We start from the raw sequence: 26,073 nt of genomic DNA, 5'->3' as shown, positions 1-26,073 counted from the left end.
GCAGACTTTCAAAACCCTCATTTGTAATTCTAATCTAATGACATCATAACTTCAGTCTCCTCAAAAGAGTTCAAGATGTGCTTAGTGCCAAGAGGGGTCACACTAAATACTGACTTTTTTTCCAGAAGAAACCATTTTGTTCTGAAATTTTTTACACTTTTGTGTACATTTTTCCTGTATTTTCTGTTTGCAAAAATCTCATTAAAACTTTGCTGAACCAACAAAGCTGGTGGTGCCCTAAATACTGTATATTAAAATGTTAATGCAGACTGTTACATTTGCAGAAGAACCAATGAAATATTATAACCCATTAATAATGACAAAAACAACTCGTCAATTTGGTAAAAGCACCTAATTTAGGCATCATTTGTCCCTTTTAGCAACATACCAGAAGTTGTCTGACCTATCATTTGACAATGTTAGAGAATTTGTTAAACTGAAAAATGAATATGACAATTGTTCAAAAATAAAAAATAACTATAAAAGCCTAAATTTAAATGTGACTTATGGATCTCTAAATAAGCTTGAAATATGAATTGTTTTCTGTTATGGTTTTGGTTAAAGTTACATGGTAAACTATTCCTTAAACAGCTTTAGACAGTGAGACTATTTATTTTGCATGGTAAGCAATGTGAAAATGAGTTTATTTTGACCCTTTATTATAAATACACACAAAACTTTTAATGTACTTTCCGATGCAGTTATTTGAAAGGTTAAGGTTAAAATCATAGACTTTGTGATTTTATTTTAATTGACAATAACGTTTTTCTCAATGTTTCTTTTGAATTTTAACCAATCTGGGTTAAGCTTTTAAATCCTAGACAATTATTACCGTTTGTTATTGAAAGATATTCTTACGTAAGTTTTTGGAAAGCATTTTTGTTGTAAATAGCTTTGGTACTGTAGGCTTGAATGTTTAGAGGAACAAATGTAGAGAAACACATGGATTCAATCAGAACACACTGCTGGGGGTTGAGTGCAGCTGTTTCACATTACTGTTTAACTCTTTCTAGTCCTACACGGACCAAGAAAGCTTGGTTAAAGGGTTAGCTCACTCCAAAATGAATTGTTTTGTCATTAAATTACTAACCATCATGTCGTTCCACACCTGTATGATCTTGTTCAACTTTGAAACACAAATGAATTTTTTTTTTTGCATGAATTAACAGGCGCCGCCACATTGGTGAATAGGGGAGGTGCAGCACAACACATATTGCAGGAAGGGACCAAATCGCTCAATGACCCCTCTAGGCATTAATTATGTCTATGTATGTTTTGATTTAGGCTATTTAAAAACCACCCAGAGCACTCTAACCAATGCATATTAATGTGCTTAATCATCCCAGTCACACAAAATAACATAGTCACATAACTTTTTGATTTTTTTTCGTGATACTGTCACGAATTTCCGCGGTTTTTCGTGATCGTATCACAAATTTCTGTTTATGTGTCATTGTCAGGTATTGGTTACTCAACTGTTTTGTCCTATTTTCAAACCATTTTCACTTCGGTTAAGGGATAGAAAAACCGCGGAAATTCTTGATAGTATTCGAAAAAGAATCAAAAAATTACGTGACTATGGGTACATCATTTTGTGAGACTGGCTAGGCTAAATCCACTCTGAATACCTTTAACATCCACATAGCCTTTTAAACTACTCTCAAAAACCTAGCATCATGTCGAGCAATAATCCAACTAATAATTCCTTATGAAACTGTAAATCTATCCATTTTGATGACCATGAACTGGATCTGTATTTGCTTGATGGTCTTTGGTTATGGTCTGGCTGCTAGATAAGAATAGGCATGTTGCTTAGCAGCAGAAAATGCTGGTCAATAAGCATCTCAATGCCAGTATCCAAAGGATGAGATATTCTGGTGACAAGCAATGCTTGTCTTTTTAACAGGGAACAAGAATTACTATTTTATTAATCAAAACAAAATCAGTATGTTTCAACTCAATTCACTCAAAGCCAAAAGCTGAGATCACCATAAGCCAATGAAATTAACAGATCAATCTTATAACCATGAACACATGCATATTGCATCAGGTTTGTAAATGATGTCGAGCACATTGTGGACAATGAACACATGTCCATTGAGTCCTTTAGTCATCAGTGTCTTCCAAACCTTTGACATACAAACACACTTTATGTAAAATTATTAAGTACTTTAATTAAATCTTATAATGATTAAACCAATAAATCAAAATTCACAAAAAATCAGACATGGCGCTCTCAAGTTTACAAAATTAAAACCTGGAGGGTACTTCAACTTCTTGTTGAATTACGGATGTCAAAAAGTTCAAAAAGAACAAAAAGATCAATAAACGTTCCTTCATCGTTCATGGGTGATGAACAAACAAACATCAGTTTAAAGAATAAACACTATCAGAAGACGCAGTTCTAGTAGAAAGGAAAAAAATGGTAATGACAAACTGCTCCAGGGGTTTCCAGCTCTCAACTTCATTTTCTGTTTATTCACGTTGATCCAACACTTGATCCGCTTCAAATACATGGCACAACATGAAATCTGCAGACTGCTTGTGGAATAACCGTCACAAAGTACGTGCTTTTGCAAAAAGCCACCATATTCCTTTCCTGGCATTTGAATTAAATTGACGTCTTAAATGACAAATGGATGCAATCTACCCTGTTGGAAGACATTCTGTTGCTGAATTCTAAATATGTATAATTCCATTTAAACTTTGTGACTTTGACATGAAACAACCTGTTTTTATGAGCAATAGCAGAGGGGTTTCATTTTTACACTTCCATTTAAAGGTGCGACTGCCCTACAAAGTAAATTTCATCAACATGTTTGTCCTGTGGCCTGTGTCCATGTAAGCCAGACATTGCTTTAGGATGACTGGTGCTCTTGACTCTTCCATAAACTTGAAATGTTTATTGATGTCTTCTTGTAGGGGTCTGCATACAGTATGTGTAAAGTCAGACCAGAAAGGTTTTGGTCTAGCTTCACATATTTGGATGTTACATAAGTAGCATTTATGGTATAGAGCTCCAATGGGGTTAGGACTGCCTGTCAACATAGTCATTATAAAGAGTAAAGAGAGGAGTGAGAGGATGTTTTTGTGACACAGAGGCTGTGGGACTCTACCACAACATATTACAATTTAAATATTTTGTTGGTAGGAAGGTTATGGACCTAAAACATTTAAAAAACAACAGAAAGTCGAGACGCTTAGGCTATGTATACACAACAATGATGTAGTAAAAACAGAAAAGTTTTTTCTTTGCATTTTTGAAATATACACTACAACACTTCAATGCTGTCAAAAAAACTGTGTTTACATGAATCCTCATGCATCCGCATGCAATAATATTATGCATGCCAGGCCAGTAGATGGCGATGTTACTTTGTAAAGAAATACTATGCACACACATATGCATTCTTCTACAGAGTGATAAATACAAACAATCAATATGGCAAAAGCATCAAGCAGTTTTGTTTAGATAATGAGGTCGTTTTATTACTAGAAGTTACGCTGGAATATAAAGCGGGAAAATTACTTTGTTGGAGAAGCGTTAATAAATTCAGTATTTTGAGCAGCACAAACACAGTCCTGTAAAGATCTTTGCACAATGTATTCCAACATTTTTGTATGCATTCCTTTTGCATTCGTAATCCTAAAAACAAACGCAGAAAATTTAAATCCACCCAATTTTTTTATGATGGACCAAATTGTCGGAGACAGTGTAAACATGATTGTCACAAAGTAAAGTCGTAGTTATTTTTTAACTTTTGAGCACTTCAGTCTCCTCAAAAAGCTCAAGATGTGTCTCGTGTCAAGAGAGGTCACACTAAATACTGACTGACTGATGCCTGAAGAAGACATTTAGCTCTGAAAACTGTTTTGTTTTTAATTTTGTGTACATATTTCCTGTATTTTCTGCTTGTATCTTAAAAAAAGAGTAAAAAAAAATGATGGACATGAAACTTTGCTAAAACAACAAAGCTGGTGGCCTAAGACTTTTGCACAGTACTGTAAATATTTCGGACCTTTAACCTATACAGACAAAAATAGGATTTGGGAATAAGTCCTGCTTTATTATTTTTACTTTGAACAAAACCTTTCTCCTGACAGATGACAAAAGGGTGTTATTAAAGTTTGAGAGGACCCAAAATTCTGTATAATGTCGTTTACGTCTACCAACTGTCCTTTCAGCAACCTTTTTCTCCACTGTCCCATCCCTTTCTGATCTTTACATAAACATGTTCATCCATTAATCAATCTTAAAATGGGTAAATTACAGCCATATGTATAGATCAGAATATTATAGAGAACTAGTGGGAGGCTTTTGTGACTAGTAAACTATACCAGGTTTACTGGGCCAGTATGGCTAGAACACATTAGAAACTCCATAGCAATGCACAACTCCAAAAGTGCAAAAATAGGTAGAAAACCAAACCACACAACCACTTCTTGTGTAAAATGAACTACTTTAAACCTGTGATATATTTAAAAAGGAACACAATCTGCCACACTGCATCTCTGCTCCCTATTGACCTGCCTACCCATAAGTCTGGGACTGTAATAGAAATGTAGATCACATTATCTATAAAGTCACAGGATTTTGTGGTAACACCTGTAGGTCGGAAGCTGCCCTAAGGCACACAGCAATGCACGCCAATGACAGCTGGAATGTACAGATAGTATTAAAGATTCAACTGCAGGAGCCGTCCATAAGTTCAAACAGATTGTAATGAGATGAGAAAAAGACAAATATGACTATCAATAGTTTTTGGTTGTAACTTACAAATTCTTTCAATAACATGTCTATACTTAAACCGAAAATGTGTGTGTGTGTGTGTGTGTCATGGGGCTAAGGGGCAGCAGATTCTTTCTTATTAGTTGTGTGTGGGTGACCAAAAGTTACCAAAAGGTTAGCAAAACCTCAATTCTGCTACTGTAATTTGTGTGGACCATTCCCCAAAAGAGAAACATTAAAGATCTAAATAGAGAATGATGTTACTATCAGTCATACCAGGAAGCATGTGGCTATGGCATTGTGTTGTCAGTTAGGTTTTGATAGTGTTACTATTTCAAAAGCAAAGGCAGCAACATGCTGTGAGAGAAACAGATAGCCGACCATAGACAAATTAAAACAAAGAAAAAACAGCGATTCTGGAGGAGGAATATAACTTTGGGAAGAGACAAAAATAGAGATTTACACACAATATTAATTGAAATATGTGTCAGCACTTTTTCTGCTTGGTGAATAGTAAGAAATTGGTCTTTGGAAAAAGAAAAATTAATGAAGATCAATAAAGAATGTAGTAAGATAATACAATAAAGCATTAATAGATCTTAGTGAGTAGGAGATAAAAACCCCAAATCAATCTCTAATCCAATATTAGCAAACTCTTTGACAAAAAGGGAGAAAATTTGTAAAGCCATCTCTTTCCATTAACGTTTAATTTATTCTTTGTCTATTCATTGTGTTGTATTGTAAAGACAAAATAAAGTGCATCACAGCAGCCTTTATTGCACGCTGTTGATTGCACGCACATGCATGTGTTAAAGGGTTAAGCTAATCCAAGATGTACCCTGATTTGTGTTTTATCATACCTCAGAAACCTGCTTAAATGTTTTAATATGGCAAAAGTAGAGAAAACTGATTAAAAATATCCAGTTATTTCTTTATGTGGTGCCAAACAAGCACCGGACATTGTATCGCAAACTTTTACAATGTGCTAATAATACATTATCGCTCAGCATTTATTGTTGTCAATATTCTACTACAATAAACGTTTTACTAATATTTTACTATTTATTAATGTGAATAAAATATATAGCACACAGACACTGGGTAAAATACTTTCTGTTTAAATAGATTTAACTATGAAATCTAAGTTAACATTTCTTCTGCAAAACCTTTCCTAATCAAAACAAAATATTGTAGAAGACCTAACAAAATTAACCATGGTTTTACTTACCAAAAAAATCATAGTCACCATAGGTTAACCATGCTTACCACAATTTAACAATACTGTAATAGTGTAAACCTGGTTTTTGTAGTAATACAATTGGTTTTACAAATAGTTAATGTTTGTTTGCCATCTGTATGCTGAAACAAAGCCGAACCAGCCGGGGCTACAGATGCCTACAATGATAATATCACGGAGAAGCTTGAAATAAAGTTCAGCATTGTCTAACTTTTTAAAACATGAAACCAACAAGCAATCAGACTGCTCCAGTATTAGATTCACTAAAACAGGATAGCTGCTAGATTAATGTCCCCAAGCATGAGGCAAAGGTGGAACAGGACGTACTGCAGGCCGGGTTTAGTTACCTGCTAAGAGTAACTTTTACAACAGACAGGCGTGTCATTGTAAGCTGCACAAGTCAAAAAACTTAAATGTTGGTGGTTGGTTTTGAGAGAAATAAGATAAAGTGGTACGTAAGATGCTCAATGTTTTTCACATGTCTTGAGACTGTGTGTTTTTTCATATGACACGTAAGAACCAATGACCATCTTACGACCGAAGTGGAGCCGTCGTATTAAATTTAAATTAAAATTTAGATTATTTTTTTTATTTTTGTGCTATTTGTAAATATTTCTTTAACATAGTTGTATGATGCACAATACTAGGATGGAAGTCAAACATTGCTCCCTCTAAACGACATGCTTGGCGTTATTACAAACATAATGTGAATAATTCATATCAGAGGTGGGACCAAGTCATTGTTTTGCAAGTCAAAAAAGTCCCAAGGCAAGTTCAGATTCAAGACACGCAAGTCCAAGTCTCAAGTCATCAACTTTAAGCTTCAAATCTTTAACAAGTCATTAGTGCTCTTTGCCCAAATTAGTGTATTAGTATTAATAATCATATCAAATTTATATTAATTTATATCAAGAAGGCAGGTAGAATATGCTTAACACAGCAGTTTAATTTAATCAAGATGGGCGCCCATAGTAAAACTACTCGTTAGTTACATAAACAAAGCTCAATTGGTGAAAGAAAAAATTAAATAATAATTATTTTAAAGAATCATATTGCCGCTGCCTATTTTGTAAGGATTTATCTAATAATTTTGTTGCAACAAAACAAAAAAAACACTTTGGAAAAGGGAGTCGGGCCAAATACCAAAACACACTTGTAGCCAATCAGCTGTAAGGGGCGTGTCTACTAACTGACATTTATGCCTGGGTTGTGTATGTGTGGGGCGGGTTTATCAAAAGAAGGTCCAGATTCTATTGGGGTAGGTGCGTGTTTGTTTAGGTGATTTCAAATGTCAACATTGACTTTCAGAGATCATGCACCCCACCTTTAAATAAAATAAAATGTACATGCAATTAAAACATGTGACTGACTGAACAAAACAGGTCTGACGAGGTGAGGTGTTCAAATTAAAATTAAAGCACAACGTGCTGTCAAAGTGCGAGGGTTGCGACGGGATTCCCGGGATGCGGATGTCGGACAAACAAAAGAAGTGAGGAATATATTTAACAGCAGCGGTAACGGTGATGATGAGGCGAGCACCATTGATCATGACCACACCTCTCGTTTCTCATGCCTGCATGCTGCGATCAAACAGACAGGGCAGCGCTGGCAGGAGACTCATCTAGAGTAATAAGGACTCTGATCTGATTATGAAGATTAGTAAAATACACACAGACCAGGGGAACATTTCAAGAACAAGAAGTTGTATTTATTCTGTTTGCATACACAATGTACAGATAAGCTGAAGCTTTTCTGCTGATCTATTTGGTTCATTTCTATTTAGATTTTGTACATTGTTGTTTTCATTAGACAGAATGACTCAATGTTTTTCTCAAGCTGAAAAAGCATATAAAAGCACAATGAAGTGATAGTTGTAAGCTGGCAGCATTTAATCTAAGTGAAAAAGTTTGGAAACAGAGTCCTTTGTTCTCTGTTTGAAGGTTATGGTTTGATGCTCTCACTTTCTCCCTCGCTCAGTTAAGAGTTTAGTTGTTTTAAGTGTTGTTTGATCACATTTAAACACTTTCTCCATACTTTAACCTGCTCAGGCCCCATGACGCTTCCGTACATATTTTACAAGTTGGCTCATTTGTATAAAATCAGCTAATCATGCAAAAAGTTACAATTATCACAAAAAGCAATAACAAAACAAACTCTTACAAATTAATACAAATTACAAATTAATTAATAATTAATTATAATACAAATTAGCCACCTCGTAAAATCCATACAAATGAGATAGCCTTGGAAGCTCTGATATAAATCAACTTCGGAAACTTTTGAGTGACTTATTGTTATGGAAATATGAAGTAACATAGATACTTTTAACAACAAACAAAGTTTAGTTGTTTCTATTGTACCGGACAAAAGACAGCATAAGAGATTTGTCATTATTTTTGGGTTGATGTCAACTGAAATGCTTCAGTGATCCCCAAACCGTTACGTCTATAGAGTCCTGTATATTGTTACTGCCATGATAAGCAACAGTTCTGCCAAATATAAAAGTTGACGTTTACTCACTGTTATGTAACTGAGGAATACTTTAAGTGTATGAAGGCCCCCTTAGTTTTTTGAGCCAAATGGATATTTTTGTGTGTTACTTGTCTTTTTATCTTATTTTGATTTGATAGGGTTTTGATCAGGTTACATGTTGCAGACGCAACGGCGCTGTCGCATACGTCATCAGCATGTATGTGGAAGTGACAAGGAAAAGACGCTCTTTAATTTTCTTTTAATGTAGGTTTGTTGACACATTTCTGTGAGCTGAGTACACTGTGCCCCCTTAAAAAATGGTGTATGTGCCCTTGCCGATCAAACTGTGTGTATTTAACTAGGAGTGACCTTTTCCACCTTTTCCACATTAACCTGATTAATTCCTATCTGTCTGTCTGTCACAATCCAATCTGTTCTCCTGCCTAATTTCCATATTCATCCCCATCCGGACTACATTTCCCCTCCTCCTCACTTCCTCACCTGTACTGTGTTAATAATAATCATCAACAACTGCCAGCTATCATCCTCATTAACTCTATCTCATATATAGAGGGTATGCACGTGACGTCACCTTCGCCAAAAGTGACTGCGGTTATGCCCACTGAGTGGCAAAAGACAGAGCGTCAGCATTTGTGTTCAGTGTGAAATCAGCGAAAACACGGTGAAAACGCATATAAGTAGGAAAAAGCTGTTTTAACAGATTTAACAAGAATTCGGAGCTATCGTTTTACAGATGGCCAAAAAACACAGAAAGGAGAAGTAAATAGATCGTTCATGCCAACATCCACTGACCACAGGTGGGTTGACCAGTTGCCAGGGTCACTATCAAGCAGAGGTTTTGCTTTCTACTTAAAAGTATTTTTTAAGTATTTGTATTTTATCTGTGTTTTCTTTGGAAACACATTCCAAAGCATATTATCATAATTTTTACTTTATTACATTTCATAAATACATGTTTTTGTTTTACATTTAATATTTAAGTACATTAACATAATTTTACTCAAGTACAAGTAATGTAATTAGGTATTAAATAAATTTCAATATGCAATATCAAATAATAAACAGTATGATTCAATGCTTTAGAATGTAGTGGAGTAAAATTTTTCCCAATACAAACAACCTAATAAAGCACAGATGCTTTGAAAATGTAACTAATGTAACTAAGTATTGTCCACCTCTGCCATCAAGTCCAACTAAATCCAATTTAAGCTGATAATAGTCAGTTTTACTAGCACTTGTGCCACAAACGCTATGAAAGCCAGCCATTTTGTTGAAGGTTTGCCACTCGACGGGGGCTAGTTCCGGCGTGGTCACGTGGAAAAGTGACGTCAATGCATTCCCTGAATACTCTGTCTGTTCTCTCCATTGTTGTTGGTTATCCTTGTATGTGATTATTGCCTGTCATCCTTTTTGGTGTTTTGTTATTATTAAAATGTATTCATAGTCATTGTCATGCACTGCGCAGTCGCAGACCGATTGATGTGCATTGCCAAACACACAAGAACACTTACTTATGATGAAATCATTCATATAATTAAGATATTGATTTATTTTTTTAGATAACATCAATACCAAATTATTAGCTTCTAGTATCGATTTATCGATACTGCAGCATCAATGTTCACATCCCTAGTGAAAACCCAGCTAAAGTATTTTTTGTGTTTTACATGAAATCATTCAGGATGCCTCGATCTGGATTTTTGTAGCCGATACCGATTACCGATTTCTTGTCGTCATGATCGGTCGATACCAATGCCCGATACAGATTCTTCAAGCTGATATGCAAGCTCTTTGATGACTGTAACTCTTAACATTTTTTCTAGATAAAGTAATACTACAGATGTTGCCTTTGTTATATTATTTAATTGGGTGTATTATTTGGTATTTTATTAGAAAATCAAATAAATAAGCACAACAAATGAAGAGTTTCGTTGCAAAACGAGATAACTCAGTTTTTTTTTTATTCTTCAAAAATCTTGTTTTTTTGCTGTGCATTCCAATTAATATCAATTCAACTGCAGTTGGTTTGTTTTGATTTAAACCTTCATAACTTAAAAATACAGCTAAGTAGCACCATAAAACAAAATAATAGCATGATAACATAATAATAAACATGTTTTGACAAAAATGTAAAAAAAATGGATTTATCTCGGTTTGCAACGAAACTCTTCAAATATAAATTCTACAAAGAGCAGTTTGGCTTTACAAAGGCTTATGTCTTCAGTTTATGAATTAAACTAGTCTGTGCACCTTCATCAGGTATATGCACCGTGGAAAAGAGCAGCTGCAAGTAAAATGAAAGTTTAAACGGTCAAAATGCATGATGCAGCAATGACCTCGAGAGATATATATGTTGTATAAGCTGTTTGATGGGGATGTGAAGACGCGTCACGCTCCATAATAGGACTGGAGCACGTCCTCATAGAAAATACACATATCTTTATAAAGGCAAAGGGAGAAATCCAAATCTGCAGGTTGCACATGAGCAACGAGTTGTAAAAATGCTTGCACTGCATAAAAATGGTCTCAAATTGCACCAGCATTCAGGATCCCTTTGATGACAAAAGTTAATAAGATCAGTTCATGATCTTAAAAACATTTTACACATTGTCTCTATCATTGTGCACATGCTGTATGTTTTATGTAAAAGTATTTCATCAAAATAAGTGTTTTTTTTGGGGGGGGGGGTGTTTGCAAAATTGCACTGTGTCACCAGTTACACAAATGTTCTCCCTGTGCACACGTGTTCACTTAAAGCTTTTTGTATTAACAGCTGTAATCTTCCTATACCAGTTGCTCAAGTACGTACAGCCCCCATACACAGTGTACAGCTGCTCTACGTGATGGGTGTGGTTGCATGACTGTTGAACACCATTGCAAGCCCCCTTCATTTTTACCCTGAGAAGGATTATATAGGTCCATCAGGAAGCTGCTGATAAGATAGTCACGGCCATTTTAAAAGACCCTTTTTAGTGCACAGCTATGACATAAAATTCAAAGGAACAGGGTTTGATAAACTACAGACTTGCGTATTACTTCACACGGCAGTCAAGTTGCTGTGCAGGGTTTCGACTCAGAACATTTTAAGAGCTGCTTTCATAACACAAGAAAGTGCACAGGGCCCTTGTGAACATGTACCCTGATATAAGGGGACAGGACATTTTGACCGCAAAAACAGCAAATTGTTACCATGTGCCTCTAAATCATTTAGCTGTTAGACCCCGAATGCTGATGACCTGATTATGCTTATTTTTGCTCTAATTCATGATCCCTTGGGCACTTACTCAATGTTGTTAGCTGCGTAATTTAAGTGAATCTCATAAAAACATGTCAGGTTTTGCTTTGAAACCCAAACTTTTTACTGCAATTCTCAACAATTCACTATAAAGGATCACCATCAATTATGGGTCCAAACACAAATACCTTGGGTTACAACAACACCTCTTGTGCATTTAAAATCTGCTAAATGCAAAACTGTAATTTTGAACTGAATTATTCTTTCAACAAGCAGTTTTGCTGTGTCAGGCTGGTTAGAATGCAATAAACAGCAATGTTTTGAGTCAAGGTGTTTATACTTTTTTTCTGACAAATAAACCTACACAGTGATTATACAGTTGACCATGATAATAAAGCTGAGGTACGAGAAACTATTTTAACATCAAGAAAAGTATACACTGGTGCATGTGCTTGCCAAATACTCTACCTAAAAGGTAACACGTTAACACATCACACTGTATTGCATCTGATAGTAATACAGAGGAAAATTCCACAGCAAACTATCATCTTACAGCTATACTAACTGCAGCACTATGGGTTTACTAGCACAGGATGGCTCATTACCTACATCACAAACCAGACAAGCCACAGGAAGTACGGGGAGTAAAGAGCCAAGGTCCAAGTGCTTGCAAACTTCACACAAGACTACGCTGGAAATTTACAGCGGTCCAGACAGGATAAAGAGATGTGTAGCCACAAACTCCAAATTGTAAAATATTACATCTGTCTTTATGCTATTTCTCGGAAAAATGTTTTGCTTGTTTGAAGACTAGCATTGCCGGTCACCAGCACATGTTGTGTTTTGGATGCTGTTTTTTTATGCGTTTCTTCCAGGCTTAGCTTAACCAGCAAGCCTCCCTTGGGCGATCAGCCACATGAAGACCGCTGTGGTTGGCCAGCAGTTTTTGCTGGTAATCAAGAAAGCTATGGTGGTCCATGGAAATGCATGCTTGTCAGAGGTGATCTTTTCAATAGGGTTATTATGGTTTTCTTATTATCCTAGCTTGTTTATTAATTGTTATGCAATATTTTTCATTGTTGAATTGTTTTTCTGCCTTGTATTCCGTTAAAAATGTGCACAAATTCAGAAGAGCTCTATGGGGAACACTATTGCTGGATAACTGTATGGTACTTGCATTAGTTTGGACATTATGGACAGATCTTTTCATCTGAAATTCAACCCATATGTACATATCTGCTGTTTGTAGATTGTGTTCTCTTATATCATAACTAATAAAAATCCAAAATAAAAAAAATCTATTATTATTTAACAGCATCGCAGAGCATCAGTACATTTTTTGTGGTATGTTAATGCAAATATCGCTAATTCACATTTAGGGTTGGGGACATGAACAAAGCCCTGCCTGTACTGTACCATAAGTATTATCTATAGTTTTGGTGATAAATGTAAAATCATATAGACTTAAACTGAAGAAGGAACCTATGTCATATTTAGGCATATAAATTTACACATTTGGCAGATATCCAAACTGACTTACAGTGTAGTACGTACAAGTAGGGCTGGGTATTGGCAAGGGCCTCACGATACATGGGGCGCAATACAATGTATCATGATACGATACAATACGGTGCATGCTGCGATGCATTGCAATACTTTTACTTTTTTTAAATTAAAAAAAAAAAATAGCAGAATTTTTTTGTCGGCTTTGAAAGCGCATTTTTAAATGTTCTGCCATTTTGTCATTCCCGCAAACTTCTGAGATATTGGCCCAATGGCCGCATATGGCAACTGAACAGCGACAACTACAGAAGTGGCGGAGGAAGTAGTTTGACGGACACAGAGGGATTAAATGTTTTTCCTAAATATCGATACTAAAGATTGAAATATCAATACACTATTGTGGGAAAAAATATTAAAATAGTTATATGTATAAAAATTTTGCACAGCCCTAATTACAAGATACATTTTTTATCAGAATGTGTTTTCTGGCCTGGATTTGAACCCATGACTTTTTTGCGCTACTTATTCAATGCTCTACTGATCTATGCAGAAACATAAAGTACCGGTTGTGTTTTTCACTTAAGTTAATGTAAATAAATGCAGCAAGCTACAAATCACAAGAACACCTTACGCTTAAGATACTGTGTGCTTATCAGTGTTCTGCTCTGTCAAGCATCCACATTGCAATGCAGTGGCTTTTGAATGAGCACCATTCATGTTTTCTTCAAAATGTTTAGTTTTGATTTAGTTTTGCTTAAGGTGCTTGTGAGAGCTTCGTTCAAATATCCATTGTCAAGCCAAACTGACATTCAATCCCATTAATGATAAAGGATCAAATTGTTTTGGTGGTATTGTTTGGAGTGTGTGCCATTTCAAATGAGGAGAACTGAATATAAGTAAGACAACCAGCGGCTCACATTTAGCTCAAGGATAATCTCATTGCCCTATTGAAAAATCCAGCTAAGACCAGCATAAGCTGGTAGCAGTTTTTTGCTGGTTTAAGGTGGCAGTAGCTGGTTTAAGCTGGTCCTCCAGGCCTGGCAAAGCTGGTCAAGCTGGTGGTCAGCTGGTCTTTCAGCCTGACCAGCTAAGTCCAAAGTGACCAAAACACAGCTAGACCAGCTTGCCACACCAGCAATACCAGCTAAAACCAAGCAGGGAGACCAGCTAAAACCAGCTCACCAGCTTATGCTGGTCTTAGCTGGATTTTTCAGTAGGGTGGGCCAAGCAGCACTGCCAGGATGAATGAGAACAGCAGACATGCTGTTGAGACCAATAGATAAACACATCTTTTTCATACAAAAACACATCATTTATTCATTATTGCGCTTATTAGCACTGGCGAGCAGCAAGAAAGAGCCAAATAGATTATTATTTAGTGAACTGAATGAGAAAGCTGCTTGTGCAAATAACTTGGAACAGTTCCATGTACTAAGACCAAACCAGATACATATTGTTTGTATTCTAGCTATTGCATGAAATATTACGCGTATAAAGGCCCTTACGTAACTAAAATCATGACAAAAGGTTATCTATCAATGCATTAATCACATTAAAGAGCACCTATGGTCTGATTTACGATTTTACATTTGTTTTGGTGTATGACTGTGTATTTGTACATGTTAACGATATGCAAAAGGTACAAACACTAAAGTAAACGATGATGCAAGTTATCCAATCCAACGTAAATCTCTTCTCTTGCATTGGTGATGTAGACAAGGCCGACATTATCATAATTCCTCCTGCTTCAGACTCACAGCTTATTATAAGTTAACTCCTGTCAGCATTGCATTGTGGGCGAATCTTTCAAACATGGTAAGGAGCGTCACATTTCTGGCTGACGTCAGAGATATTTAGGCCAATCACAACGTACAGATTAGCTGGCCAATTAGGGACACAACGCTTTTCAGATCGATGAGTTTTGTACAAAATCTTCAGCTATACAAATGTACGATATGTGAAAAATAATGTTTTTTTTTAACCATAAACGACGCAAACACATTGTTTTATACCAAATACACAAAATAAAATAGTTGCACTTTAGGGGCTGTCCACACGGAGATGCGTATCACTGTATAGGCATAAATTTGTTATCGTATTGGCGTTTCATCTACACGGATCCGACGTTTTGGGAGACTGAATCCGCTATTTTTTGAAACCGGGTCCTAAAGTGGATAAATCTGAAACCGACACCCTTGCGGTTTCGTCTGTACAGCCAATCCGTATATTTTGGTGAAGCGAAAACGTCATCACATCACGTGTCGGAAGTGTCACACGTAACAGCAACAACAATAACGGTGGACTACGTGATTGTGTTTGTGTTCATGCTACAGAAACTACTAAAGCCTACTAGCTTTATTACAGCAAAATCTATTGCTTCTATGCAATTGTGGTGACCAACAACCGATAATGGACAACACCATACGTTGGTTATGCGCATGCTCAAAGTCTTCTTCTCCGTGTATAGTGTATATCCGTGGCAGAATTACAGCGCCCCATACTGGTCCGGCATATATACTACACCGCTTTCAGTCGGTTTCAGTGGTTTCGTGTTTACGGATTATTTTTTTAGAGCAAGGAAAAAAAATGATCGGATAGGGAATGCACCGGCTTCGTGTGGACATAGCCTTAAACAAATGTACAATTATGACACCTTTTCATGCATACATTTTTTCACTGTGGGCAGACACAAATCATATACACTACAGTACTCCTGTACATATTTGAATCACATGAGCTTCACTACCTCCATTCCCCTTGGTAGTAGCTGCATCACTTTGCTTAACATTAAACTTTTCTCAACTTAATCAATTCTCTGTACACACCCACATACAGTAAACATTAGTAAAAGTAGACATTACTCGGTTGACATTGAAAATAATGTCAATGTGAACAGGCAACAAAACCCCTAAAGCAGTCATTGTTGTGCAATTAATTTGTTACAAGGTTTTTTAATTTATTTAAGGACAAATAACACTTAACAAACTAGTTCTTTGACAGTCTGATGTGTATACATGAGTCATTTGGTACGTATGTAATACTTTTACAAAATGGGCAGTTGTGTGACGCCTTTGAAAAAAAACATTTTAAGTCATCTACTGTAATCCAATCATTGTTGTTGCAACTGAATCTCTGATATTGGGAGCATCTTACAACCTATCAATTGAATTAAGTCACCTGCATATGAGCATGTCCTGAGTTTATCTGCCCTTACCCGGCTATACACCCGTTACGTCAATATTAGGGCTTGGTTTAATAGCGTAATGATTCCTGACCTCACTTCACCCTGAGAAACTCACATCATAGGACAACGTAATGGCGACCATCTACCTGACGTGCGTTTCATGCCTGTGTTTACACTTGTAGGATAGAGGTGACATCCCAAAAATATGCAGACTCAGTTAAGTTCTATCTTTCCTATCAAAACAAAACATGTTTTCCAAAAGCTATCACAAAATGAAATGGTTCAAAGCATGAATACTGATAACATCACTGAAATGCAATTTCAGGCTGGTATATAGTTGATTAAAAAAACATACAAAAATGGTACAATTCTTTAAAAATCTTAATAAGAATAAAGTGTTTTAAAGCTTATTTTAAAGGTCACGTTCTTCCTGATCCCATTTTTCAAATGTTGCTGTTAAAGCATAAATAATACTTGCGAAATTATAAAGCTCAAAGTTTACTGCCAGGCAATATATGAAGAGTTTCGTTGCATAACGAGATAAATCAATTTTTTTACATTTTTGTCAAAACATGTTTATTATTATGCTATCATGTTATTATTTAGTTTTATGGTGCTACTTAGCTGTATTTTTTAAGTTATGAATGTTTAAATCAAAACAAACCAACTGCAGCTGAATTGATATTTAAACTCTTTAGTTCGAACAAAAAATTTAGAACAAAATTTGCCTTTCGAAGGCTACAGCGAATGTCCGGTTTGGACTACAGCCCTCTACTTTCCGATTGAATGACGTCAATAAAACAGTTTTTGATTAAACTCCGCCCACAGGAATATGTCAGTCGCCAGCTAAGCTAATGGCAAGCTAAGCTGCTGTTGAATCACAACACACTAAACTACACAATCAACACTCGATATGTATTTCTGAAGGAGGGACTTCACAGAACAAGGAAGACATCAGCCCGTTTTTAGGACAGTGAAAACAGCGTTATCCAGATAAGTAAATTGTGTGAAAAATACTGCGTTTTTTTACACGTAAAACATGAACACGCATTATATTGCGCACTGTAAACACAATCAAAGATTCAAAAACACAAAAAAGACCTTTAAAATCTGTGCATTTTAAGATAAATGGATGTAATAAATAAAAATTATAAATTCAGAACAAGAACAAGAAGAGAAAAACAATGTCATAAAAAAGTAAAAAAAAAATGTCCATAGCTGTCACTGGGACAGTACCCTTTTAAAAGGTTTCAATATGCATTCTTTGGCATCAACATGTACCCCTGAGGTACTATTATGAACTCTTTAGGTACAAAGATGTACTTTGCATACTGCCACATTGAAAGCTTTAGACCATTTTTCTGATAGTGCACAAATTAAAAGTGAGATGTTTAACATCTTTACGCATCAATAAGATTAAATGGTGAGCGAAAGAAGACCTCTATTTATGTTCTGGATTCTCGCATTTGCACGTAATAAAACACAGCGATGCTCTTCTCGAGTTTCACAAATCTCAAGAGAGATCTCAACACTGTTTCAAACTGTGCCAAGGTCATGGATTTTAACATAGACTAGTTTTCCAAAATCCAAATTTTCCACTATCCACACATCTACTGCTGTACATCATCAACAATTGTCTCATTTGTTTCTTTTTTTTTGTATTCCTCATAAGGAACTGCAGGAGAACCATTCGAGACATGTTTTCATTTAAGAGGGAATTCCTAACCTCAGCCTTCCTGAGCTATGAAAGAGCAACACAATTGTCCTCTGGGGGACCACGATTGGGGGTTAACAACTAGTGCCTATACATGAGGGTATGAGCAAGCCCCTGGTGTGTGTACGCCTCTCCTAATGAGCACAGAGACATGTGGAACGTGAGCATTAACACTGTTAAGTGTGGACGAGGTGGTATGCAAGAGCGACTGGCTAAATACAGAACTGCTCGAGGTTACAGAGAAACACAACAAGAGGGAGTTTCACAAATCGAACTTTTATTTAAAACAGCATAAGGTTAATACTGACGTCTTACTGTGGATACAAAGCAAAGGCTGGCTTTGCTTGTTTGCACATAGAGCTAGTGTTCCTGTTTAGTTTTGGCACCTGATGAGGCGTGACTGATCATAGATAAAAATGTAAAGCCTGACTGGACCTGAGCAGAATCGGGCAAATAGCACGTCCACACTTTTTGTCTGGTTTTTTATATTATCAGCATAGCAAGCATACACTTGACAAAATGTCCTGTTAAAGGTCATGGGTTTGAATCCAGTGAACTGATAAAAAAAATGTAATGCACTTATAGTAGGTTTGGATAAATGCATAATGTAAAACCTGATGCTAAGAGTTTATTAGTGTCATAAATCACTATTAACTTTCTTTGAAGGTCTATGAGATCTCTATAACCACCAATATGATTGCAAGAATTCTACATGAACAGAGCATTGACATAACTTTTAAATTAGTTATTAGACCTACCTGTAACTCGCACCATGCCACCTCCACCGTGGTCTCTGTGTCCAGACCCTTGTAGACCGTCTTGAATGACCCTCTCCCTATTTCAATGTTGAATTTGAGATACCTTCCATCTGGCGAGGTGGCCACAGCTTTGGTCTCAATGTCCTCTTTTTCATCCTGTTCCAGTCTGCTTACAAACGGACGACGTGGTACCACCTGCACGACCTTGGACACCTCATTGTCTGAATCTGAACTGCCATCCTGGGCAGGAGGGGACAGGGGAGTCTCGACAGCGCTTCTCCAGTCTTTTGGAGGTGACGAATTGGGGTTGGGGGTAGAAGACTCTGGGCTGGAGATAGGAGATGGAGAATTTGGAGATGGAGGATCTGTTTTATCCGCTTCTGTTATTCGGTCTGATATTAATATGTTTTCAGCAGACCATGAAAGCGCATTGGAGAGTGTCTCGTTGTATATTTGTGGGGCAATATCCACATTGAGTTTATGAAGCACATAGGAGTTTCTCCTCGCGCTCAGTGAGGGAGTCCGCAGCATTGGCACTCTTGTGAGACAGTCGTCCTCTAATTCAACAGGTAAACCTGGAAAACCACGTCCAGGGATTTCAATTTTGGTTTGTGACATGACGAGGACTGATCAACGCATCACAAGCTGCTGAATAGAAAAAAAGAGAAATAAACCCGCATAAGCATGCGCACCAAAGTTCATTATGCCTCGCGACCACTGATCTAGATCACTGCTCGCGAAATTTTACATTTTTCTTACTAAATAGCTTTTGAGATGCGCGCAAATTGTTAATAATAACAATTAATAATTAATAGTACTCTTGTAAAAAACATAATTAATAATAACTGCATCAAAACAAAATACACGCTTTTTGTTTTGATGCATATATCGTGTATCGTGATGACAAAACAAACTAGTAAACTTTAACTTTTACCTTACTCAAAGAGTCTGAAAATACTCCAAAATTGAAACAGCACGTTGCATTCGCTCCACACGCTTTCACACATTCTGTTGATCTACTACAGTGGCGCTCGTGCTCAGCTCTCTTGACAGTGAGTGAGTGAATGTCGTTGGCTCCTCCCCCTTCACCTGGGTCCCGCGCGGCATTGGGTTTCACTGCAGGCTTGCGTTCGTATCGTAAGTGCTTTATCAACAATGCCATGACGACATTCTGTAATGGTCAGAGTACCCATTAAATATTCCCCTTATTTATATAATTTTGCAGTATTTAGGAATTACTGGCACTTGCCCTTAAAGTAACGTTGATTGTGCCAGCCAGCACACTCACTCAGACTGTATTCACTAGAAAAAATACTAAACCTTGATATCAGCTATAGAAGCATTACTAATAAAATGCTACTTTTTATAACAGTAAATATATTACATCTAAAGTTAAAATGTAATGCAAAGTATGTCATTGTCATTTTGATATCAAGAATCTAATAAAAAATTGAAATGGCATAGAGTTGATGTCTGTTAAAAAACATCTACATATCTATAATTAATTTCTTTGTTAAAAATTCCAAAGATGCATATCAACTTCTATATCAACAATAATATAAAGTTTTACTAGAAAAAAGTGCTAATTTTATATAAAAAATTACAATCTTACTCCCACAGATATTCATTACTATCAAAAACTAGTAATGATAATCTTTTAATAACTTTGATTTGGCATCCAAAGATGCATATCAACTTTTATATATCAACAATAATATAAAGTTTTACTAGAAAAAGTGCTAATTTTATATAAAAAAAATAAAATTTTACTCGCACAGATATTCATTACTATCAAAAACTAGTAATGATAATCTTTTAATAACTTTGATTTGGCATCCAAAGATGCATATCAACTTTTATATCAACAATAATATAAAGTTTTACTAGAAAAAGTGCTAATTTTATATTAAAAAATACAATCTTACTCGCACAGATATTCATTACTATCAAAAACTAGTAATGATAATCTTTTAATAACTTTGATTTGGCTATGTTAATTTAAGTTTACTCTGTAATGCGTAACTCGAAGGAAAATAATAAATATTTAATTACTCTTCAGTTTAATGATGATTTTCCAGATATCAAGAATAGAGGATCTAAACTAAAGTGTTAAATGTGTGCTTATATACTTTTATGTGTAGCACTTTATTTTACAGTCCTGTTTGTACAAATTAGTGTATGCATTCAATTATTTTACTTGATAGAAATGGAAAGCAAATATGAAATTGAAGAGCAATTAAACTCTTAAATTGTCATCCCTGGTGGTTGTTCTTGTAAAACTATGAAAACCATTGAAAATGGTATTTTGAGTTTCACTACATGCATCCCAAGAAAAAAAACAAAGCCTATTTAAATTTGCATAATGCATTGTAGTGGAATTCACTGAGGTTAATAATTTTCAAGAATATTTCTGAGAGACGATGCAACTACAAAAACCCACATACAGAAAACCTATTTACAATTCACAAACAAAAATCAGACATGCTGTAAATATGAGCTGACAGCCATAACTGTTGCATTCAGGCTAATTCTAAATATATTCACAATGGCTTTAATTGTGTCATATTTGTATCTGCCCTTCCAAACCAACATTCAACATCTAAAAATATAAAATTAACAAAAACTATTATTGGCCTCAGGAAGGAGGCTTCTCTGTAGAGTCCAGTTATTACTTATGGCAAGAAGATATTCATAAATGCTTTGGCAACGTTAGGAATCACTTAAGACACTTAATCACTTATTAGTTAAATACATAAAGTTAGTTTATCTTATAGCTTCACAAGAGTGGGTTAGAGTTACCACGGTGTGGATCACATTCATTATTAATGTGTTAAGTGTTTAATAACCGTCTTGTGTTTATTTTTAACAGTACATGTTTTGAACATCAAGCTCATGTTTGCACAAATGGTGGAGGACAGTTTTAAGAAATCCTAAACATAAGAGAGATCGACATTTTACTTGAATGAAGTGTTCTGCGCTTAGGGGCGATTGCTCTTCAATAAGTGAAAAACACTTTCATTGTTTGCAGGAGAGAACCAAAAATGTCCCCCTCGTTTATTTTTGCAGTATTATAATGGTACAAAAGATACAGTGTGGTAAGATACAGTGACAACCAGGGAAAATGAGCGAATGCTAAGAAAATTTTAGCAAAACATTGATACAAATTCCACTGCTATCAGAAACAAGATATTAACTCAAGAACATTTTCTCTTTACCAGGAAGCATTGTAGGTCTCACAAAAGCCATGTTTGAGATTATTACTGAGTCTTTTGGCTTTGTAGCTCTACACAGAACAAATCTTCAAGTAAATCAAGAATTCTTTAGGATATACAGCAATAAAAGGAGTGAAATAAAAACTTCTGTACACAAAAATAAGATTTAAGAAAAGTGTTTGTCTACATCAAAATTCTAGTATACCATAGATTTAGTCTGATATTTTAAATTTCTTATGCATAATGCAAATATCCTATCTTGGTTTCATCACTGGGCTCATAAATCACCTCCAGTTTTGTCAGGTGTAAAACCACCAATTTATACATGTTCCAAAAAGGAAGATCTTTATATCTTGTTTGGGCTCATCTGCAAAATAGCAACTTATCACTTTGAGTTAAGCAGTGGAGTGTCTTATAAGTCCAAAAACCATCCCAGTGGATTGTGAGGAAACAACATGCTGGCCTGACAGAATCCCAACATCCCCTCCCAAAGTCTGAATTGAGAAAACCTAATTCAAAAAAACTTGACACCTTTTCCATCATCCATGGTAATCATTTCTGCCTTTCCTTCAGTCTGTAGGGCCTGCAGTGAACGTAGCAACATCCAATCCTCCAATCCATGAAACTCTGAAAAGATATAAACAGTGTTGATCAAAGACTATTGTTGTTTGTTCAGTACAGTGGGGGTTAAAGGTGGTCTTCTGATGGGTCAGTTTGATTGTGTCAAGTTGAGTTTGGTCACATGGTCAAGGATGGGCTCCAAAGACAAAAGGTGTGTTCAAGTTCATACGGTGCTGCGCAGACCAATCGGCGATGTTTACCACTTGCTGTCGTAACACTTTATTTCTTTCTCTATTTTTTATTTTTATGTATTGGATAATATTTCATACAGACTGGAAACAGTTAATTGTTACATTATTTACTATTTGATGCATTTGTAGTGCAACTATTTATATATTCATTATTACAATTATAATCTTCAATCAGCACTGTTATTAAACCTTTTCACTTAGAAAGCTGTTGTTTTATTTTGACTTAATGTTAATACTTAAGTGATACCTATTGTAATACAATATATTCTCTCTCACATATTTTGCTCTCATAACTGCTTATTTCTGTTGTTAGTATAAGTGGCAAAAGGGTGGTAATTGACAAGAAATACATAGTATTACACCCACCTTCTGCTTTTCAGTCATTTTGGCAATAAACAGCTTGAACCACTGTAATGAATCCACCCTTACACAGCAATCCCAAAATCAACAATGAACCATGAGGCACACAAAGTAATTGCAAAACATGTTGCACAGATGTATTATATTGCTGATACAGTAAAAAGAACAGTATTTACAGATCTAAGTGTACTGGGATTTTGATTAGACTGAAAGACCACAAGGTCACAGACTTTAAACTTGACAGGATGATTAGAAATGTCATCCGCTGGAGAAGTTAATTGACATCTGTTGAAATCTAGGTGGTGCTATAATTAAGTCCTTAACATTTTTCTATTTTCTAAATTATTTTTCCTCTTTAGCTCAACTTCTAAAAATGATTACTATTAGATATTATTTTATTTTCACCTATAAAATTTAACATTTCTTACAAAAAACTTTACATATTGGTATGCAACATCACAAGCATCTGTATTTAAACATGCACAATTCAGGCACAACGCCACCTACTGCTCTAAAATATAAAATGGATTATAACTTTCAAATACTGTAGCCTAAACCTCTTTAGTTTCCTATGGGGAAAACAAGCTCAATGGTTCCCAAAATTCCTGGGCTGGAGACTTCAGGCATCATTTAAACATTCTGTCATGTCAATGCAATTACACATTCTTAGGCTAAATGGTACGGTTCATCATATGCATGACTGGAGAAGGGGATCTACTCAAGTTTGAGCTTGCTACTTACTAAGGGTCATAAAAATGTGTTTCACTTAAGTCTATTGTCATGTCACTGCTTGTGCAAAACTTTCTGGAGACACACACACACAATATAAAGTCATCATAAGTATTGGTGATAACATCAAATTACTGTATCTTTGCTTTTTTGGGCATTAGCAGCACATCACAACCATCCCACAAAGATTTGGTGATAGCACCACCTATTGGCCAAAAGATGTAAACAACTGAATTGTAAGTGCTCTCATACCTTCTTTTTCAGTGTCATCCCCATTAGCGAGTTCATAAAGTGTAAACACTGAGTTGACCATGCCATTTTTTGAAACCTAAGGGAAGAAAAGTATGCTTTAGTTAAAACTTATGCCAGGGCACCAAAATACCTGGTACATGCAAGCGGTACTTTCAGCAGTAACAACATAAAAAAACGACCTTGTGGCCCAAACTTAATTTCCTAAAGACTTCCACAAATAATCAATAACAACAGAGCACAAAACATGGAGCTCTTTCTGAAAGTCTTTCAATTATGTATTGCAATATATTATTATGTTATTGTGCTTTCATTTGTAATATTTATGAATGTCATCTGTATTTCCAAATGAAGCACTTAGCACATTTAAAACAAAATGTATATAATTTAAGTTTATGCTGTATATATATACGGCTGAAGATATTCTCACCCATTGATAAATGAGTTTGCCCCACTCCTCTGGTCTCCTCCACATTATAAGACAACGCGTTTTATTCTTGTCTAACCATTCCAGGTTCCCTATGATAGAAACAAACAGCACAGCTTTTTAAAACACACAATTTTCAATAAAGGTATTTTCTTGACAATACAAGCTTAAGCTCACCTTTCTTTTTTAGTTCTTCAAAAACTACTAGTATGGCTTCAACTGAAAGTTTCCCTGAACAGCACAAGTTATGGAAACATAAAAACAGCACTCAACAAGATTACACCACAATGGCCTGAATGTGCCATTGAGACAAATGTGCGTACTGGGTCTGGGTGTAAAATGGGACTAGCTGTGACAACATTCAATTAAAATACAAAAAACCCACAAGGACAGATTCTGTACAACATATGGCATCAAAGGATACTCTCTGTTTTCTTGTTGTTAAACAAAGGGCTTTCCTGCGCCTCCAGCACGTCAAGTGTGTAGAGCTTCCGATGGCGACAGTATGACAGAACAAGTGAACACCATGCTGCCAACTGCTTCTGTCTCGTCTCAGCATTTGGTTGTAATCTGTAATACATGGAGTAATACATGGAGGGTCATATTATAGAGGAATTGCATAAACATTATATTCAATGAGAGAGAAATACAGTAATTTTATACATTAACATACTGTACTTTTTTCCAGGATGGCATGTTATTTCGGGATTTTTTTTGGATTACAATTTTTTAATAGAACCATTTGACATGCTAAAGTAGATACTTTAACTTATTTTTCAAGCAAATCACAATTGTAAAAAAATAAAAATTCAGGCTTTCCAAGCGGTGTTAACTGTTTAGTAAATAATTTAACTAACAATTTATATAGCAAACATTATGAAAAAAAAAGATTATTCTGCTCGTCATAGCTTTCATCACCTGCTATAGCGTTTGATAGCTGTATTGACATAAAGGCCACTGTAACTTACTGTATAATACGTAGATTAACCGCATTTGTTTTCATTTCTTGTGTTATTGTTGCTTATATGCATAAAAACGGTTTACTTCCTAAGCGGAGTATCTGGACGGCAAACGGTAAGTTAGCGTTATTCACGACATTAAATTTGACACTTTCGATTTATAACACGGATAATGTTATGGATACTGACCATCGCTTTCCTATCTGCAGCAATGACACTGTTGAGGAAATCTATTTACTTACGTGAAAAACGGAGGAAAATTATACTGCCAAGGCCACTCAAAACTCATTGCAGATTTGTACTAGTTGTGTTAATGTGTGGCTCCGGGTGAGTCTGCTTCCGCTCTACTGGAATGATGAGATAACACCCGCCAAATTAAAAGTCTTTTCAGAGTTAACCTGACGGTTTCACTTGATTTACAGTAAAATACTTTTCGATATTAATTTCCACCATAGACACATTAATGTTCTTT

General features: G+C 35.7%; 2 protein-coding genes across 6 annotated transcripts in view; both read right to left on the bottom strand.

Moving 5' to 3' along the window:
• wnk4a (WNK lysine deficient protein kinase 4a) overlaps positions 1–19,909 on the bottom strand; it is a 64,433-nt gene extending 44,524 nt beyond the window's left edge. For 4 of the 5 annotated variants that reach the window (XM_055175877.2, XM_073866554.1, XM_055175878.2 and 1 more), the window contains exons 1-2: positions 19,788–19,909; positions 18,854–19,498 (exon numbers count right to left, since the gene is read on the bottom strand). In XM_055175877.2, the coding sequence (XP_055031852.2) occupies positions 18,854–19,471 (618 nt within the window). In that variant the 5' untranslated portion in view covers positions 19,472–19,498; positions 19,788–19,909. The remainder of the gene's footprint in view (positions 1–18,853; positions 19,499–19,787) is intronic. The other variant, XM_073866555.1, reaches the window with a different exon arrangement.
• A 2,085-nt stretch (positions 19,910–21,994) lies between these two features.
• Positions 21,995–26,000, bottom strand: vps25 (vacuolar protein sorting 25 homolog). The gene is made up of 6 exons (XM_055175234.2): positions 25,844–26,000; positions 25,067–25,212; positions 24,820–24,873; positions 24,646–24,734; positions 24,219–24,294; positions 21,995–22,692 (listed from the first exon to the last, which is right to left on the bottom strand). The coding sequence occupies exons 1-6, from the start codon at positions 25,888–25,890 to the stop codon at positions 22,580–22,582; spliced, it is 525 nt and encodes a 174-aa protein (XP_055031209.2). The 5' UTR covers positions 25,891–26,000; the 3' UTR covers positions 21,995–22,579.
• Between the last annotated feature and the right edge of the window lie 73 nt (positions 26,001–26,073).

Source organism: Misgurnus anguillicaudatus, chromosome 4, assembly GCF_027580225.2.
Source record: "Misgurnus anguillicaudatus chromosome 4, ASM2758022v2, whole genome shotgun sequence".
Lineage (NCBI taxonomy): Eukaryota > Metazoa > Chordata > Actinopteri > Cypriniformes > Cobitidae > Misgurnus > Misgurnus anguillicaudatus.
This window is presented reverse-complemented; position numbering and strand designations above follow the sequence as displayed.